Genomic DNA, 16492 nt, shown 5'->3' on the forward strand with positions numbered 1-16492 from the left:
TGTTCCCACCCTCTACTGCCCCAGTTTGCATTTAAGTGCGAGCCCACCTGTAGTCGGCTTTCTTTAGCCAGTTAGGGGGCGAAACGTGCGCCGGGGGATTCCCCCGGGGCTGCCGCCTGTCCCAAAGCTGTGCCCTGAGTGCAGTAGGAGCCTCCACGCGGTCAGCACTGAGGTGGTCAAGGCTGGGAGTGGGGCCCCCAGGGTCCATTCCTCCCCGGGCCGGCACTCTCAGAGGCTGGCACAAAAGCTGGGCTGCCGTCCCCCAGAGTGTGGAGGCCGGACGGCCCCCCTTTGTCTCCTTCCCCGCTGCCTCGGTCCCGTGGGCGCCCGCAGGCTGCTGATTCTGCCGTACCCTCCCCTAGATCTGGGTGAGCAGTCCACACAACGCCACGGGCTATTACACGGTCTACGGGGAAGAGTCCCTGCACGCTGACCACTTCAGTGCCCGGCTCAGCTTCGGAGACACCCAGACCATCTGGGCCAGGACAGGCTACCTGGGCTTCCTCCGGAGAACGGATCTCACCGATGCCAGTGGAGGTGAGGGGGCAGCCCGACTGCCAGCACTGAGCCTGGCGAGCCCGGCCGAGGCTCCGGGCGGGCCACAAAGGGGCGACCGGAGCCTCCTTTAGACCCTCAGAGATAAAATGGGGTGACCAGAGCCTCCTTTAGACCCGCAGAAATAAAATGGGGCGACGGGAGCCTCATCTAGACCCTGGCAGATAAAAATGCGCCCTGGGAGACCCCCTTCACACTGTAGTGAGACCAGCTTCCCTCCCGTTAGGGAAAATCAATGCCCCTTGAGCCTTCGAGCCTTTATGAGGCGCCTCATGTGTCCCCGGCCCTAGGGAAGCAAAGCCCCAGTGGAACAGAGGCTCCTCTTCTTACTTTAAGGAAGGGGAAAGAAGGGCGGCCCTCGCTCTGGCTTGAGTTTGCTCGCCGACTCGGAGGCCATTGTAGAGTCAAGTCCCTGCAGGTCCTTGGGCCACTGGAGAGACCCGCTCTTTGTCCCGAGCTCCAGGAGCGAGAGGGGTTTGTGACTTGGGGGGGGGGGGTGGTTTCCTTTCCACAGAGAGGCACGACGCCCTGTATGTGGTCGGCTCTCTGGATGAGACCCTGGAGCTGAGGGGCATGCGGTACCACCCGATCGACATCGAGACCTCTGTGATCCGGGCCCACAAGAGCATTGCGGAGTGGTAAGGGCGGGGGCGACTCCCCCCGAGCCAGGGCCGGCCGAGCCGCGGGGTGTAGCGCAGAGAAGCCTTCTCCTGGCAGGGGAGAAACCAAAGGGCCCCCTGGGTGGCCCTTCCCGGCTCGGGCCTTTTGTTCCCTCAGGTTCTCCCTTTGGTTGGGCCTCCGGCCCCTTGCCCGGCCCCCCCGGCGTGCCGTGGTCCGTGGCCGACTGGTTCTGTTCCCTCTCCCAGTGCCGTGTTTACGTGGACCAACCTGCTGGTGGTGGTGGTGGAGCTGGAAGGCCCCGAGCAGGAGGCCTTGGACTTGGTGGCCCTGGTGACCAATGTAGTTCTTGAGGAGCACTTTCTCATCGTGGGCGTGGTGGTCATCGTGGACCCTGGAGTCATCCCCATCAATTCTCGGGGGGAAAAGCAGCGTATGCACTTGCGGGATGGATTCCTGGCCGATCAGCTGGACCCCATTTACGTGGCCTACAACATGTGAAGGCGGGGTCTCGGGGCCCCGGCACTGAGATCCTGGGCGCCCTGCGCACCCTGCTCGGAGCCAGAGCCCCCCGGGGGGTCGGGGGGAAGCCGGGCTTCAGTGACTGCCCCCTCTGCCGCTTTGCCCTTTCTGACGAGTGGTGGGACCAAATTGGGGAGTTCTTTGAGGAGATGTGCCCGAGACTGCATCCGGATGTCACCAGTTGGGGGCCTTGGGCTGGCAGGGGCGGGGTGGGCCCTGCTGTGTTGTGCTGGGGGGGAGGGGCTGACACTGGCGCGTGCCTCGGGACTTTGCTCTCTACTGTATCCTGTACTGTATTGCACATGTTTTCACCATTGGAGACACGCTCCCTGCTTCTTCGTGGGGTTGTTGCTTGACTTTTTCCCTCCCCCGCGGAGCAGATAGCTCCATTCATCCGCCGTCGCTTCTGGAAGGGACCAGAGAAGCAAACCAGCGCCACCTCCTCCTCGTAAAGGGGAGGCCCCGGGCCCAGAAAGGGGAAACGGCAGAGTCGGTGGTGGGACCCAGGTGTCCTGGCCCCCGTTGCACCGCGCCGCTCCCCCCGAACGCCCACCCTTGTTTCTCGGTTACCGAATGGAAACCCTTCAGAAGTGAATTCTGCATAATCCAAGTTACTAATCCCTACTAATAGTGCCATATTGGACCGGACTGAGGGAGAAGCCTTCGCACTCAGCTTCCCCCGTGGAGAGGCTTCCGCCCCCTCTGCTTAGGTCCGGAACTTCACGCGACAGAGATGCTCGTTCCCATGACAAGATGTTTGTTGGGGAAATTATTGTCCACACAGGAATTTGGGGGGGCGCTTGTTTCTTTCCAGACCCCTGAGATCCGAGGTGTTGGGCTGGGGCCCCGCCTGGAAAAGGCCTCCGTGTTTCCACTGTCCCCCAGTGGAAGCTCTGGGAAACCTCGTCTCGCAGACACACGCACACATACAGGGCACGCGTGGCCCTCCAGGCGGGCTGACCCTCTCGCTGCTGCTGCTGGACACGCTTTGCCTTTGGGACGTGGCTCTGCTACGAGCCCGTGGCTTGAGTCAGGTGCCCCCTCGACTCACCAGTTGGAATATCGGCCCGAGAGACGGCTGCGGCAAGGGGGCATCGGAGCAAGAAGGGGGAATCCTCCAGCTACTCCGAGTGTTTGAAGACGGACACGAGTCTAGCAAATAGATTATTTTTATACGCTACTAAAAATTCTGTTCTAAAGGTGAGGGTTGGGGGGCCGGGGAGACGTCGGACGCACGGGCTCACAGAGCGCCAGGTTTCTCTGCAAGGTGAGTGAGTCTGCCCAGATCAGTGCCTAAGAAAGCTGGTGGTTCTCCAGGTTACAGCAACCAAACCAAATGAGCCTCATTGACAGGGCCGATCGTAGAGTCCTTCCCTTACTGGCCAGCAGAGCAGCCCCGGGAGAGGAGTTCTGTTTGCCCTCGCGCTGTTCGACTGTGGTGTATGATACAAATGCTTATTAAAACTAACGACCTAGTGTAATTATGTACAGAATTGTATAACTTATTATTTGAAGCCCAGCGGTCTGAGCGGTGGACTAAGGGACGTTCCTTAGAAGGGGATGGCTGACGAGGGAAAAGAGCCACCGGACCCCAACTTTATGTTGTCGTTTTATAGCAAATAAAGCCTTGTAAGATTTTTGTATTGAAAGATTGGTGACAGGAAGACGAGTTGCCTTGTAAAGTAAGATTTTCAAAAGCACATTAAAAACATTTAAAATGACTCTGGAAATTAGTCTTTTGAATCGCACTAAAATCCTGTCACGCCCTGGGCCCCCTGCTGCCGCCAGCTCCTGGTGCTGAGCCACAGAGGCCGGGCCGGGGGTAGCCCGAGCTCTGGAGGTCAAGGAGTCCGTCGTCACACGGGAAAGGTCATTCCTGGGACCTGTGCCGCGCGTGGAGTGAGGTCATCCGCCTGTCAAGGTCATTGATGACTGACTTGTCCCGGATCCTGGAATCCCAGGATTGAGATGGGCAAAGGTGGCGACTCGCACTCCATGTTCTGCAAACAGGGCTTCCCCGCGGGGAATCCGGCTCCTTGATCGTCCCCCCAAGAATTAAGGAAATGAAGGGGAGAAGCCAGAAGGGAGGAGCCAGAGATCCACACAACGGAATGCCGGGACTCAGCTGGATGGGCCCGTCCCACGAGAGTCTGGAGAGGCTCGGCGAGGGGGAAAAGTGACCAGGGACCCAAGAAGCCAGGCTGCCTGTGACCCGACAAGCCAGAAAGTTGGAGGGCTTTTGTCTCCTTGAATAGAGTGATTGTGGCATCTGGAGGGAATGTGTCTGTGAACACGCGTGGCGGAATGAAAGAGAAGGAGCGAGAGGGAGAATCGCCCTCCTGCCGTCTCACCTGCCTTCTCTCCACACCTGCTTCTCCCCCGGCCCGGAGCCTCCCTCGCTCCCTTACAGTTTGGCTTCCCGTCACCCACCGGGACGTCTGCACAGTGACCGAGGCCGGTGACCTTTTCTTGGTCCTCACGCTCCCGGCCGCCTCCGAGGCCCGCTCGGCTGTCAGTCATTTTCTCCTCGGACGTCCCCGCTCTCTCCAGCCTCTCCTCCCTCACCCCTCCCTTTTTCCCTCAGATTCTGTGCTGACCTCCAATCTCGACTCTCCAACTGCCTCCCAGCCAGCAGACAACTCTCACTGTGGGGGCGCCCCCATCCCCCCAGTCTCTGGGGTCCAAACTGGGAGTCTTCCAGGACCGCACTCCCCCAACCTCCAGGTCCAGCAGGGTGCCAAGTGAAGGCCCTCATCACCTCCCCCTGACCCGCGGCAATCCCGCGAGGGGGTCTGCCTGCCCTAGCTCTCCCCCCTGCGATTCACCGCAGCCACCGAAGGCCCGGGACAGATCATGCGGCCTCCCCGCTCAGCAAACTCCATCGCCCTTCCTCCCTTACTCTCCAACAGAGAGGTGCGCCTGGCTGTTCCACATGAGACCTTCCATCTTGACCCTACGACCAAAACGGTTATTGAGAAGAAAGCCCCAAAGACCCCAGAAGAGGTGGAATGGCACTTTTTTGTGACACCAAAGAATTAGAAACATTATATTTGATTGGACTACGTGAATGTCATGGGATATGATTGTGCATAAGAAATTACAAATGTGATGAAATCAGAGCAGTCTGGATTTATATAAACGAGTCAAGAAAACGACCTACGCGATCACGATGATGATGCACCTAAAAACCGGGAGCTCAAAAGTCAGTATTTTAAGATTATAAAGAAGAAGCTGGAATCCCATCTACCCCGTCCCTCTGAAGAGCTGGGAGGTTCACAAAGGCCTCACAGTGCCCATTTTTAGATTATTTTTTGGTTCTCAAATGATGACCCTGCCCACCGGTCTCCTTTTTTTTGTCCTTACAAAATACTATTTGTTATATGGGCTGGCTCTCTGAGAGAAAACTGGGAAGGACACTGGGGAAATTGTAGTGGGGTAAAAAATGATTTTTTAAAAAATCGGATTACCTGCCAGATGCAAAGATAAAAATCTTAACTCCTTTTTTCTCAAGAAATTGTACAAGAGAATTATTCAGAGCTATCGAGTTGAGGGAAGATCCGTAGAATTCAGCAGCCTTGCTGGGAAATATCAAATACAACTTAACCAAACAGCTTTAGTCACAAAGGTGACGTCTTGCAAGGATCCAGAGAGAGCATTATCACCTCTCCCCGGTTTCTCAGAAACGCCACCAAATCGGGCCTCTAATGGATCCTGCAACAACGGAACTCACAAAAAACGAGAGTGAAACCAATTTTCAGCCCAAAATAATTTAGAAGGCCACGAGGAAAGGTCCCTCTGACTTGGGTAAAAGGGGGGCAGGAGCCAGCGCACACATGGTGCGGGAATCTGGCAGGAAGCTCTAAGCTCCTGCACAGACCGGCAGTGGGGGCTCCTTGGTCCCGACTCCATGGGCCAGCGGCTCAGCAGACCAGGCCTCCAGCCCCGGCCCAGCAGGCTCGGCTAGGCCAGGCCAACCCAGCACAGCGGTGAAACTGCCAGCACCTCCAGCCCTGGCGCGGAAAGCTGGTGATGAGACCCTCATCCCCCTGCAAAAGGGGCTTGGGACAGTGTCCCCCATGCCCTAGGAGCAGAGCTCAGCTTTAAAAATGAGCAAAAACATTACAGTTTTAGGACACTTCTAGGGTCTTGTAGAATGGCAAAATGTAAAAAAAAAAAATGCAATTAATCATCAATGTTAAATTTTGCTGATAAAATGAAAAATGAGCAAAAAAAAAAAAAAAAAAAAAAAAGCCCTGACCATAGAAGGTTCCCGTAGCTTCAGGGAAGATCAGAACACAAGCCCAGAGGAGGACAGCGGTGGCAGAATGGCCACGGGGGGAGCCTCAAAGGCACATAGGAATTGGTCCCAAGCTCAAAAGGGTCTCTTGGAAAAGCTCAAAAAGGGTTTCAGGATCTAGTAAGAGGCGTAAGAAAAATTGGGGGGGAAAGAGCTATGCAGGAGGTGGCCGGGAGCGTGAGGACCAAGAAAAGAATTATGCTATGCAGCAGCTTCAAAAAGGAAGTACAAAAATTGAAGAAGACTTCATAAATAGAGATTTGGCAAGGGAGAAAAAAACGCACTTAGAGAACCACCTTCAAAAGCAGAACTGACCAAATGAAAAAGGAGGGAAAAAGCTAACGGAAAAAAGTCATTCTTTAGAAATGAGAACTGGACAAGCAGAAACAGAAGATGTAAAATTGCAGTGGAGCCAAACCCGGGCAGCCGGTCTGGATCAGCGGAAGCGCCTCAGCAGCAGCTCCCACGGAAAAGCCGACTCCGGGATTTGGCCGTCGGTGCCGCGGGAGCCCCAGGCTTCTCGGGCGGGTGGAGGCCGAGCGGGGCCACGGGAGGTGGGGGAACCGGCCCAGATACAACAAGAGCCAGAAAGGAAACGCGCCGTTTGACTCCAGAGCCCCCTCGCACCTGCCGCGGCCCTTGCTTGGCCACACCCAGAACGCCCGGCGTGGAAAGGCCCCAACATGGCTACCTCCCCTCCTTCCAGGGCCTCCTTAATGACTGGCGACTTTGGGAGGAAGAGGGTCCCCTGCGAGCTGCCGCCCCTGCCCCCCGTCCCCGTAGGCAGCTCCACAGGGAGCCATTTTCCTGGCCTCCTGCTCCCCGCGCCTCTGGCTCTGGGGCTACAAGGGGTGACTCTGCCATGTCGGGACCGTCTCGGTATCACCCCAGGACCCTCGGGCCCTCGGCACACGGTGGGGGGAGGGGGTTTCCTTCTCCAGCTTATGTTACAGATGAGGAGACCGAGACAAGCAGGGCGCAGTGCCCGGGGTCACCCTGCTGGTAAGTACCCAAGTCGGGTTCTCCGATTCCAGCCCCTCCACGTCAGTGCCGGGCACCGTGAGCTTTGGAGCCCAGCGGCGCATCCACAGACGCCTCCCCCATTTCCTCATTTGGGAAATGAGGGTTCACAGCGTCGTGCAGTCCAGCCCCTTCCTTTCAGTGGGGAAGATAAGGGCCTCGCCCGCGGCCTCACGGCCTCACGGCCTCGCGACCTCCGAGCTCCCTCAGCTCCAACTTGGATCCTGGCCTTGAGGGACCCACGGGGGCTCGGCCTGTGAAGGAGGCCCTGCCCCCCTCCCAGGAGCCCCTCTCCCTGCAGCCTCTCGGGTTCGAGAGGGACGGACAGATCACTGATCCGAAGTCAGAAGCTCTGGGTTCTAGTCCTGCTGCCGAGGCCGGGGTAACTGGAAGTATAAGCACGTGACAGACTCACGATGGCCGTTCTCTTTGCCAAAAGGAAGGTTTATTTGGGAGGTTACAAACTACGGGGTACAGTGGGCGCCAGGAGGCAAATGGGAAGGAGCTGGGGGAGCAAAAGGTGGCAGGGGCGGGGTTCGGAGGGTCCTTGCAGGGAGATGCCACGACTAGAGGCAGGAGGAGCCGCCACTGGGGGCAGAGGGCGTCGGGCTCGGCCCGGGAAGAGCTCAGCCAAGATCGGCAGCAGCAGCAAACACAGCTGGGGCTCTTGGGGGGGCCACGTCCCAGGCACCCCGAGCAGGTTAAAGGTGGCCGGAGGCTGGGGGGCCGCCCTCACGACCGCCGTCCCAGCAGGAGTTGGAGGCGCGGCTTCCTCCCGGCCCGGCCGTCGCCCCGACGCCCTCCTCTGCGCCCCCGGGGGTGGTGGGGAGGCCGCAGAGTGGCCCCTGAGGTCGCTGTTCTCCCTGCCAGGCGCCCTTGGGCCCCCCAGCTCCTGGCTGGGCATCCCGAGCTCGCCGCTTTCAGTGTTTGTTTTGCTGACCCCTCCATGGTCCCTGCGGTCCCACGGGCTGGCTCGGAAGCAGTGAAAATTGGGATTCTGAAGGGCTTTGTCCGGCTGTCTTTGGCGGGGGGGGCCAGCAGGGCCTGAGGCGGGCAGGGTGCTGAGGGAAGACTGGCCTGTGTCTCCGGGCCCCCTTCCCTAGGCCTGCACATGCTCAGTAAGGCAAATGGTGCTTCCTCCCCCTTTGGGGGATGGGGACCGAGGCCTCTGAGTCATGGTCCCCAAGAGGGACTCCATGAAGAACGAGGGCGCCCTTGGCCGTGGTGGGCAGTCCGGGGCCGCCTCCTGCCCCCTGTGCGGCCGGGGCAGGTCCCTTCACCTTAATGGGCCTCGGTCTTCTCACCTGTGAAATGGGCGTTCCATGTCCCATTCTGTTGTTGGGGCTGAGGGGGAGAGGAAAGAGGGCCCCCCATCGTCGCCCCACCTGCCAGCCCGGCCCCCGCAGACGGTCATCTCCAGATCGGGAAGGTTTTCTCTCCAACCTGAACAAAATGGGGGAAAGGGATGAAATCCGGCTTCCTGAACTCAGGTGTTTCCGGGCTGGCTCCGGGCCCGGGCCTGGGCTCAGGGGAAGCCGGTTCTTTCTGGATCTCTCAGGGGCCTCTTGTCTACCCTCTGAGCGTCCCCCGGGAAGCTGGGCCGGAAGGCGGCGCCCGGTGTCTCAGGCTCTCCTCGGGAGTCTGGGGGAGCCGGGGCCCCCTCACCCCACGACTCGGGAAAAGTGCCCCGGGCTGATCTGGCCCCCCAGGAGCCAAACGGGCCCAAGCGCGGACGGGCCCTTGGCCCCGGGGGGCCTCCCACCTCCCGGGGGCTCTGGGTCTGTCGCCAGAGGCAGAGGCCGGGCGCGGAGTCGTGGGGGCTGCCAAAGGGCCCCCCTCCCCCCCCCCGGTACCTTTGGAGAGCTGGGGTCCTGTGGGGAGGTGACGGTCCAGCTCAGGGTGACGGACAGGTGCCTCCTCCACACCGGGTTCCTCTGCAGCAGCATGGAGCCGGCGAGCACGTCCCCGGCCCGGACGGCCAGAGGCTCGTCCAGCATGAACAAGGTCTGCTTCCAGTGCGTGGTGCTGGGGGAAGGGGCAGCGGGGCTCAGGCCCGGGGAAGGGGCTGGGGGGCCTCCCTCAGGTGGGGGGCGGGGACACAAAGCCCGGGGAAGGGGTGGGGGAGGGGCCTCCCTCACATGGAGGGCGTAGGGCCGGGTGCCGAGGGGCAGGGGCGGCTGCCGGGGATCCTGAGCCGGGCCGGGTCTGTCCGGAGGCCGCACTCAGAGTGCTCCGGGGCCAGCCTCCGGTGACCTTCCCTCCTCCTGCCAGGGGCCTGGTACCCAGCAGGCACTTAATAGGTGCCCCCGGTTAGCTTCAGATGCTGGAGTTGTAGCTTCCGTCTCCCCAGGGTCTCACTCCCTCCTCCCCGCCCGCCATCGCGGCCCCGCCCACTTACGGGTCCCAGGGGCCCGTGCTCAGCACCAGCTGCGGCCCGCCCTCCCCCGGGCTCCAGAACTCCACGCTGAACCAGGCGGAGAAGCCGTGCAGGGTCCCGGACCGCTGGATACAGAAGCACAGCTCGCCCTTCATCCTCTGTGGGGGAGGGAGGAGACGGAGGGGGTCACACAGGGAGGGAGGGGAGCTGCTCGGAACAAGACCCCCCAGGCCGGGCCCGGACCATCCAACTCTGAGGACCAGGAGAACCTCAGCTGGCTCAGGCCCGGGGTCCGGTGGGCAAGGGGAGGTCCCAGAGCCCTTCCCCAACGTCGTGGTCCCGGGCCGGGCAGAGCCTCAAAGCCTCCTGGTCCTGGTGGTCAGCCTCCTGTGCCCCTCGGCCTCCTGCCGCCCTCGGCCTCCTGCCGCCCTCGGGCCGCACGAACCCAGCCCGCGCTCTGGGCCCCCAGGTTCTCCGGGCGCAGGTGACCAGGGAGCCCCCGGGCCGCAGCGGACACACCCCACAAGACGCCCGAAGTCCTCGGAGCACAAAGCCTCAGCCGAGGTCCGGCTCTGTCTGTGGGAAAGTCCGGAGACAGGAAGCTCGGGGCCGGCCTGGACGGGGAGCCCTTCACCTGCGGAAGGGCCGCCCGCTGCCGGGTCCCTGGGTCCGGGCCCCAAGCCCCCCATGTGCCTGATGAGGGCGGGGGGGAGGGGGGGCTTCCCGCTCAGTGTCACAGGCCCGGGAGGGGGGAGGGGGACCAGGGCCCCTCACCTCGAGGTCGGAGATCTGCACGGTCCTCATGTCCAGCTGGAAGACGGGGCGCGGCTCCGAAAGACACTCTTCGGGCTCCAGGACGTGGTTGTACTTGGGCTTGGCGAGAAACTCCCGGATGGCCAAGGATCTGGTCGAGGGGAAGAAAGGGACGCGACTGGTCCCGTGACTGTGCCTGCGCCCGGCCTGGAGGCCTGCCCTCCTCCCCAAGGCACCCGGGGACCACGGCTGGCCACAGCCCCACCCCCTCCGGCCGTCCTGCTGTTCCTCTCACACTCCGGACTTGGGGACAACAGGCCCAGCCCCCTTGCATGCTGGGAAGCTGCATTAGCTCCCTCCGGGGGCTTGGACGGCTCGCTTCCAGCAGCTGACTGCATGGCCCCCGCCGGGCCCTGAGAACCTGCCTCCTGTGCTTCCCGGCTGTGCTCCCCTGCCGTGCTCCCCGGCTGTGCTCCCCAGCCGTGCTGTGCTCCCTAGCCGTGCTCCCCAGCTGTGCTCCCCGGCCGTGCTGTGCTCCCTAGCTGTGCTCCCCAGCTGTGCTGTGCTCCCCAGCCGTGCTCCCCGGCCGTGCTCCCCGGCTGTGCTCCCCGGCTGTGCTCCCCGGCCGTGCTCCCCAGCCGTGCTGTGCTCCCCAGCCGTGCTCCCCGGCCGTGCTCCCTGGCCGTGCTCCCTGAGCCCGGGGAGCTCACCTCAGCGAGCTCAGGTCCAATTCGTAGGCCTTGTCCCAGAAGAGGACTTTGTGGCCGTAGTCCTCCTCCGCACTGCAGGGGGCGACGTGGATGGCGGCCGTGGTCGGCCAAATGACGCCGTCGGGGGACAGCCACTTGTCCCGCGCGAAAATCACCGACTCGATCATGAACTCAAACTGCAGAAGGAGGAGGAGAGGGCGGAGGCCGTGGGCGCGGACCTGCCCGCTCTGCCCAGGACTCTGGCCCCCGCCCGGCCCCCACTGCCTCGCCCTGGCTCCTGGAGGGGTCTCTGAGACTGGCGGCCAGGCTGCTCCCGGAGGCCCCCAGGGCAGGGGGGAGGCCTGTGCCCCTCCCCCCCAGGCCCGTGCCCCCCCCTCCCCGCCCCTGCCCCTCCCCCCCAGGCCCGTGTCCCCGCCCCTGCCCCCGCCCTCACCAGCAGACAGGTGCCCATCCACTCCGAGACCAGCACGTCCACCTTGCCCGGCAGCGCCACGTCCTCCACCTTCTGCTGGAAGACGGTGATCTTGTCGGCGAAGCCGTTGCTCGACACCAGCCGCTCGGTGTGCCGCGCCATCTCGCTGGCCTCCACGGCGTAGACCTGCGGGCACCGAGAGGCCCCGGCGCTGCCACCTCAGCCCCCCCGCCCGCTGCCCCCAGCCTCGGGCACGGCCCCCGGGGGGGCGCAAGGGGGGGGCTCCGCTCACCGCCCGGGGCCGCGCCTCGTGGGCGCAGAAGAGGCTCAGGATGCCCGTGCCGCAGCCCACGTCCAGAATCACTTTGTCTTCCAGGAAGTCGCGGTGCCGCAGGATCACCTGGTGGTACGCGGCCATCCTCGGCTGGTCCGACAGCATCTCCAAGTGCAGCTTCTGGAGGGAGCGGGCGCCCGTCAGGGCCGGCCTGGGAGGCGCCCCCCCCGCCCGAGCCTCTTTCCCCCCCACCAGAGCCCCCCCCCCAGGACCACTACCAGGGCTCCATAGCTGCCGAAGTACTCCTCGTCCTGCCAGGTGTCCTCGGGCTCCGCGTCCCCCGCGCCCTCCTCCACGTAGCCGGCGGGGATGTAGCCGCGCCGGCCCCCCCGCTCGCCCCACCACCACGCGCCCGTCACCCTCCTCAGCACGAGCAGCTTCTCGCCCCGGCGGAAGCTGAGCTGGAAGACAGGAGGCGGGCCTGGGGCGGCGTCCCCCCTCCCCCAATGGCGCCGGCTCTGGGGCCCCACACGGCTCCTCCTGCCCTCGGAGAGACCCCGGGGCCCCCTCGTCTCCTACGAGCGCCAGCCTCTGACGGGCTCACGGCCCAGAGAGGGCGCCCGCGGGGCCGGAGACCTCAGCGGCCTCTCCCAGGACCCTCGGCTGCCGGCCCTTGTGGCTGGGGCCGCTTCTGCTCCAGGCTCCTCCCTGCTGCACCCCCAGCCCCGCCAGAGGAGACCCCCCCCCGCTCTGACGGCGCCAGGTCCCACCCCCGCGGCCGCGCCCCTCGTTACCTGCGTCCCGTCCGTGGCCACGTAGTCGGCGATGGCCACGAACTCTTGGGGGGCCGCGTCCCCCTCCACGGGGTCCTCGTCATTCTCTTCTTCGGCCTCCCCCACTTTCTGCACAGAGCAGGGCGATCAGGTGGGGGGGCTGGGCAGACACCCCCCCGGGCATTCTGAGCGGTCATCCAGGGGGCGCTTACTAAATGCTCAGTGAGTGGCTGCGCCCGCTCAGGGTCGCTCTCCCGGGACCAGAGGACGGACACGTCCGGCCCAGCTCGTGGACGAGGGCGGGCGGGCAGAGGCCGCCGTTCCCAGAGACCCCCACGGAGCGGGCTGGCCCTGCCCCTCCCCCCCCCAGGTCCGAGGCGCTCCCGGCTCATCGGCTGCCGCTTCCAGGGGCCTCGAGGCCGAGCACAGGGGGCAGCTTCTGGGGGCGGCGGCGACTCTCCCACCGAGTCCCGTAGGCCGGACGTGCGGCCCGGTCCTCCCTGACCCGCGGGCCGGCTCCAGCCCCAGCATCCCCCCCCCCCCTCCCCCCGGCCCTCTGCCAGGCACTGTCCCTGCCAGCCTCGGAGTCACGTGGTCCTCGCCCCGCGCCGGCCAATCGGGCCCCTTATTCACAGAGCCGAGCAGAAGGACAAAAGCCCCCTCCCAGAATGACCTCTGGGGGCTGGGGCCCAAGGGGAACGAGTGCGGGCCCGCCCCGGGAGCTCGGCCGGGGGCCTCGGGTTCCGTCCCTGACCCAGGGGCCCCACTTCCCGGGGACAGACTCTCCAGTGGGGGGAGGGAAGGCCCTGCAGGAGGGCTGTGGGCGGAGCCTCAGGGCTGGCTCCCAAATTACCTGTGGCTCGCCATGGGGGGGCGCTGTGCCCGTGGGGTCCTCCTCTTCGTGCCTCATTGTGTCCTGTTGGGAGGAGAGATGGTTAGGAGTCCACTCCACACCAGGGGGAGCCCCCCGCCCCCCGCCGAGCGTGGAAAAGCCCCCTCTGCCTCTCTCCAAAGGGAGAAACGAGCATCAGCTCAGATTCTGCCCTCGTCGGGCATCCTGCGGGTACCCGGGGCCCCCGGGCCGAGGGGCGGCCGATCCTGCCGTTTCCTCCGTCACTCACACCGGGAATGGGGGTCCCCAAGCAAACAGCGCCCGGGGGAGCCCGGCTCCTTGGCCCCCGCCCCCCGCCCGCTGGCACAGGAAGAGCCGGCTACTCGTGGGCACCCCCTGGAGAGGGGCAGTGGATGGCAGGCACAGGTGGGCTTCCAAAGAGCGGGAGAGGCCGGGCAGAGGCCCACGGACGGGCACAGGCCCACGGAAGGGCAGCCCCCTGCAGCCCGCGGACCCTTCCCAGCTGTCCTGAGACCCGCCCCCAGAGGGAAGCTCCGGCCAGAGACCAGCTGACGGGCCCAAGGGCATCTGTGCGGGGTGGAAGGCTGGGGAAGGGCTCAAGGAGGGGCTCCCCTCCGGCCACTCTTGCGCCTCCTTTTGGGCGTCCAGGGTGCACCAGGTGGCCCCGAGCAGCCCTTTCAGCGCCCAGAAGCTCCGCTCCGAGTCCCCTCCCCGCAGCCTCCAGGGGCAGACCCAGCGCTGACGGGGTCACAGGCCTCCTCCGCTGGGGCAGAGCTCGGCCCCGCTCCCAGGCCATCTCCTCGGGACGTACGGGTGCCCCCTGGAGGCTGCCTGAGGGCCGCGGGGTGAGGAGACTCTAGGACCCCCAGCGGGGGGCGGGGCCAGGTGAGGACCCAGGGCCTGACCGGCGGTCAGCGGGCGCCCTATTCCTCAGCCTCTTGTCCAAGCCCCTGGGGACGAGCTGGGAGAACCAGGAGCCAGGATTCAGCCCCGGCATGGGGTGTCCCCGGCTCCTTCCCAGGCTGAGCCTTCTTCAGAACCGCTTTGGGGGGCGCCCAGACCCGGCCGCACCCGAGGGCAGGAGGAGGGAGGAGGGAGGAGGAAGGAGGAGGAGGACTCTGTGAGGGAGTCGCCCTCCGTCTGGGGGCCCCCAGTGGCCCAGGCCTCCAGCAGCGAAGCCTCCGGCAGCGAAGCCTCCTGGCTCTGACCAGGGCAGGAGGGAGCCGTGACCTTTGGCTCCCTCACAGTGACTGTGCCCCCGGCCTGGGGATGGGGGGGGGCGCCGAGGCCGGGTCAGCACCGGCTTTGTCCACTTCTCCCACGCCGGGGAAGCAGCCGTCCGTACCGGGGATGGCCGGTCTGGGCAAGTTTCATTTGCCAAGGAAGGAGCCTGGGTCAACACTTTGGGTCCAACATGGCTGATCACCTCTGACCCCACCCCCACCCCCAGGGGATCTAGATCCAGAAGGAGGCGCCGGTGGTCCTGACACTCAGGGAGGTACCTGCCCTTCAGGCAAAGCAGAGAGGCCAGTGTAGATGCCCTCAGGGCCAGCAGGTGTAGACACCTTCTAAGCTAGCGGCAGGTGTAGACAGCTTAGGGGGCTACTTCTGTGAGTCGGGAGGGCTCAGGGTGGGAAGCAGGGGGGAGGGGTTTCATCCGGTCCAATCTCTTCATTTGACAGACTGGGAAACTGAGGCGGGGGAGGGGCAGTCTCAGTGACCTCGTCTCCCCTCCCCCCACGGCCTCCGCCCCCACCCAGAAGGGCTCAGGGAGGAAACCGTGGCATGGAGACCGCAGCCTTTGGGTGCCCCCCCCTTGCCTTCCCCAATTAGACTCTAAGCTGCCCGAGGGCAGGCCCGGGCTCTCTTGCGCCCAGGTATGCAGTGGGCGCTTCAAAATGCTTATCGTAGTGTCCATTCGTGGGCATTTATGCAGCGCCACTGTGTACCGGTTCCCACCCTGCAGGGAATAAATGGGAAACGGAGGCAGCGCAGAGAGGGGCCGGGAGTCTCAGAGGAGACCGGTGCCCTTCGGCCCCCCCCCCCACCTCGGGCACTTGACAAATGAGGAAACTGAGGCTGCCCCGCTGGTCTGGCCCGAGCTCCTTCCGCCCTCTCCCCGGATGCGCGCCAGGCACGGTGGGGAGCCCGAGGGAGCCCGGGCACGGCGTGGCCGCCCTCCTTACCAAGCAGGAAAATAAGGAAACTGCAGACTCGCCCCGTTCGCCTGAGGGGCAACTGCGCAGGCGTGGGCCGGGCAGGGGCGGAGCCACCGGAGAAGACTCCGCCCACGCCGCCGCTCCCCGCCTCCTTATGCCCCGGCTTTCGAAGGATCCCCCGTGACTAGAAGTCTTAAGGCGCTTGCGCAGATCCTAGAAGTAGCGTTTCCTCCTCCTGCTCCGAAGTCTGCGTGCCCCTGTCAGAGCCCTCGGAGGCTGCCTCAGTTTCTTTGCCTTTAACCCGGTGTGGGAGCGCTGGGGGGGGGGGTCGCTCCCCGTTTCGGGGCCTCCGTTTCCCCGTTTGACGTGAGGGGGATGGGCCCTCACGGGTCCCTTTGACAGATGGAGAAGCCGAGGCAGGACGGGGCCCTTGGTGACCCCTCCCCCCCCAGCTATGGGGCCTCCCCCAGGCGCCCTCAGGTTCTGCTCAAGAGCTCTCGGATCCTGCTTAGAGCCCGGAATAAGGCGGAAGCAAACGTCTTCTAGGCTATGGATGGGGAGGGTCCCATGCACGCCCGTAGGCGCGCATGCGTACGTGGATGCAAGCAGGGTGCGGTCAGACTCACGTGCACATGCAAACATGCATAGGAGAGTGCGAAACGCGCAGACATGAACACGAACCACACAACAAAACATGCGTGAACACAAGCACACAAAGCATTGCACACGTGCGTACGTGAGTGTGAAACGTGCAAAATGAACACGAACATGCAACCACATGTGTGAACACAAGCACACAAAGCATTGCACATGTGCGTACGTGAGTGTGAAACGTGCAAAATGAACACGAACGTGCAACCACACAACAAAACATGCGTGAACACAAGCACACAAAACATTGCACACGTGCGTACGTGAGTGCCCCGAGGGCATCAGGACAAGGAGCTCCCCGAGGGCAGCAGGGCAGGAAGCTCCCCGAGGGCAGCAGGGCATGGAGCTCCCCGAGGGCAGCAGGGCGGGGAGCTCCCCGAGGGCAGCAGGGCAGGGAGCTCCCCGAGGGCAGCAGGGCAGGGAGCTCCCCGAGGGCAGCAGGGCAGGGAGCTCCCCGAGGGCAGCAGGGCAGGGAGCTCCCCGAGGGCAGCAGGGCATGGAGCTCCCCGAGGGCAGCA

At 64.0% G+C, this 16492-nt stretch overlaps 2 protein-coding genes across 8 annotated transcripts in view; one reads left to right on the forward strand and one right to left on the reverse strand.

Moving 5' to 3' along the window:
* Positions 1-3416, forward strand: part of DIP2A (disco interacting protein 2 homolog A) — a 58218-nt gene extending 54802 nt beyond the window's left edge. For all 4 annotated transcript variants that reach the window (XM_051998367.1, XM_051998369.1, XM_051998368.1 and 1 more), the window contains 3 exons: positions 363-537; positions 1070-1193; positions 1422-3416. In XM_051998367.1, coding sequence (XP_051854327.1) covers positions 363-537; positions 1070-1193; positions 1422-1674 — 552 coding nt within the window. In that variant the 3' untranslated portion in view covers positions 1675-3416. The remainder of the gene's footprint in view (positions 1-362; positions 538-1069; positions 1194-1421) is intronic.
* A 4907-nt stretch (positions 3417-8323) lies between these two features.
* On the reverse strand, positions 8324-16076 carry PRMT2 (protein arginine methyltransferase 2). 4 transcript variants are annotated; one of them, XM_051998375.1, is made up of 12 exons: positions 15351-16076; positions 14667-14855; positions 13165-13227; positions 12333-12440; positions 11817-11999; positions 11557-11718; positions 11286-11450; positions 10853-11028; positions 10164-10293; positions 9411-9547; positions 8866-9037; positions 8324-8455 (listed from the first exon to the last, which is right to left on the reverse strand). In XM_051998375.1, exons 3-12 carry the CDS (start codon positions 13219-13221, stop codon positions 8423-8425), a joined length of 1323 nt encoding a protein of 440 aa, XP_051854335.1. In that variant the 5' UTR covers positions 13222-13227; positions 14667-14855; positions 15351-16076; the 3' UTR covers positions 8324-8422. The 4 variants fall into 4 exon arrangements, with proteins under 4 accessions (XP_051854335.1, XP_051854332.1, XP_051854334.1 ...); XM_051998372.1 differs by lacking the exon at positions 14667-14855; XM_051998374.1 differs by lacking the exons at positions 14667-14855; positions 15351-16076 and having other exon boundaries at positions 13165-13357.
* Positions 16077-16492: the final 416 nt, after the last annotated feature.

Source organism: Antechinus flavipes, chromosome 4 (assembly GCF_016432865.1).
Source record: "Antechinus flavipes isolate AdamAnt ecotype Samford, QLD, Australia chromosome 4, AdamAnt_v2, whole genome shotgun sequence".
In the NCBI taxonomy this organism is placed as follows: Eukaryota; Metazoa; Chordata; class Mammalia; order Dasyuromorphia; family Dasyuridae; genus Antechinus; species Antechinus flavipes.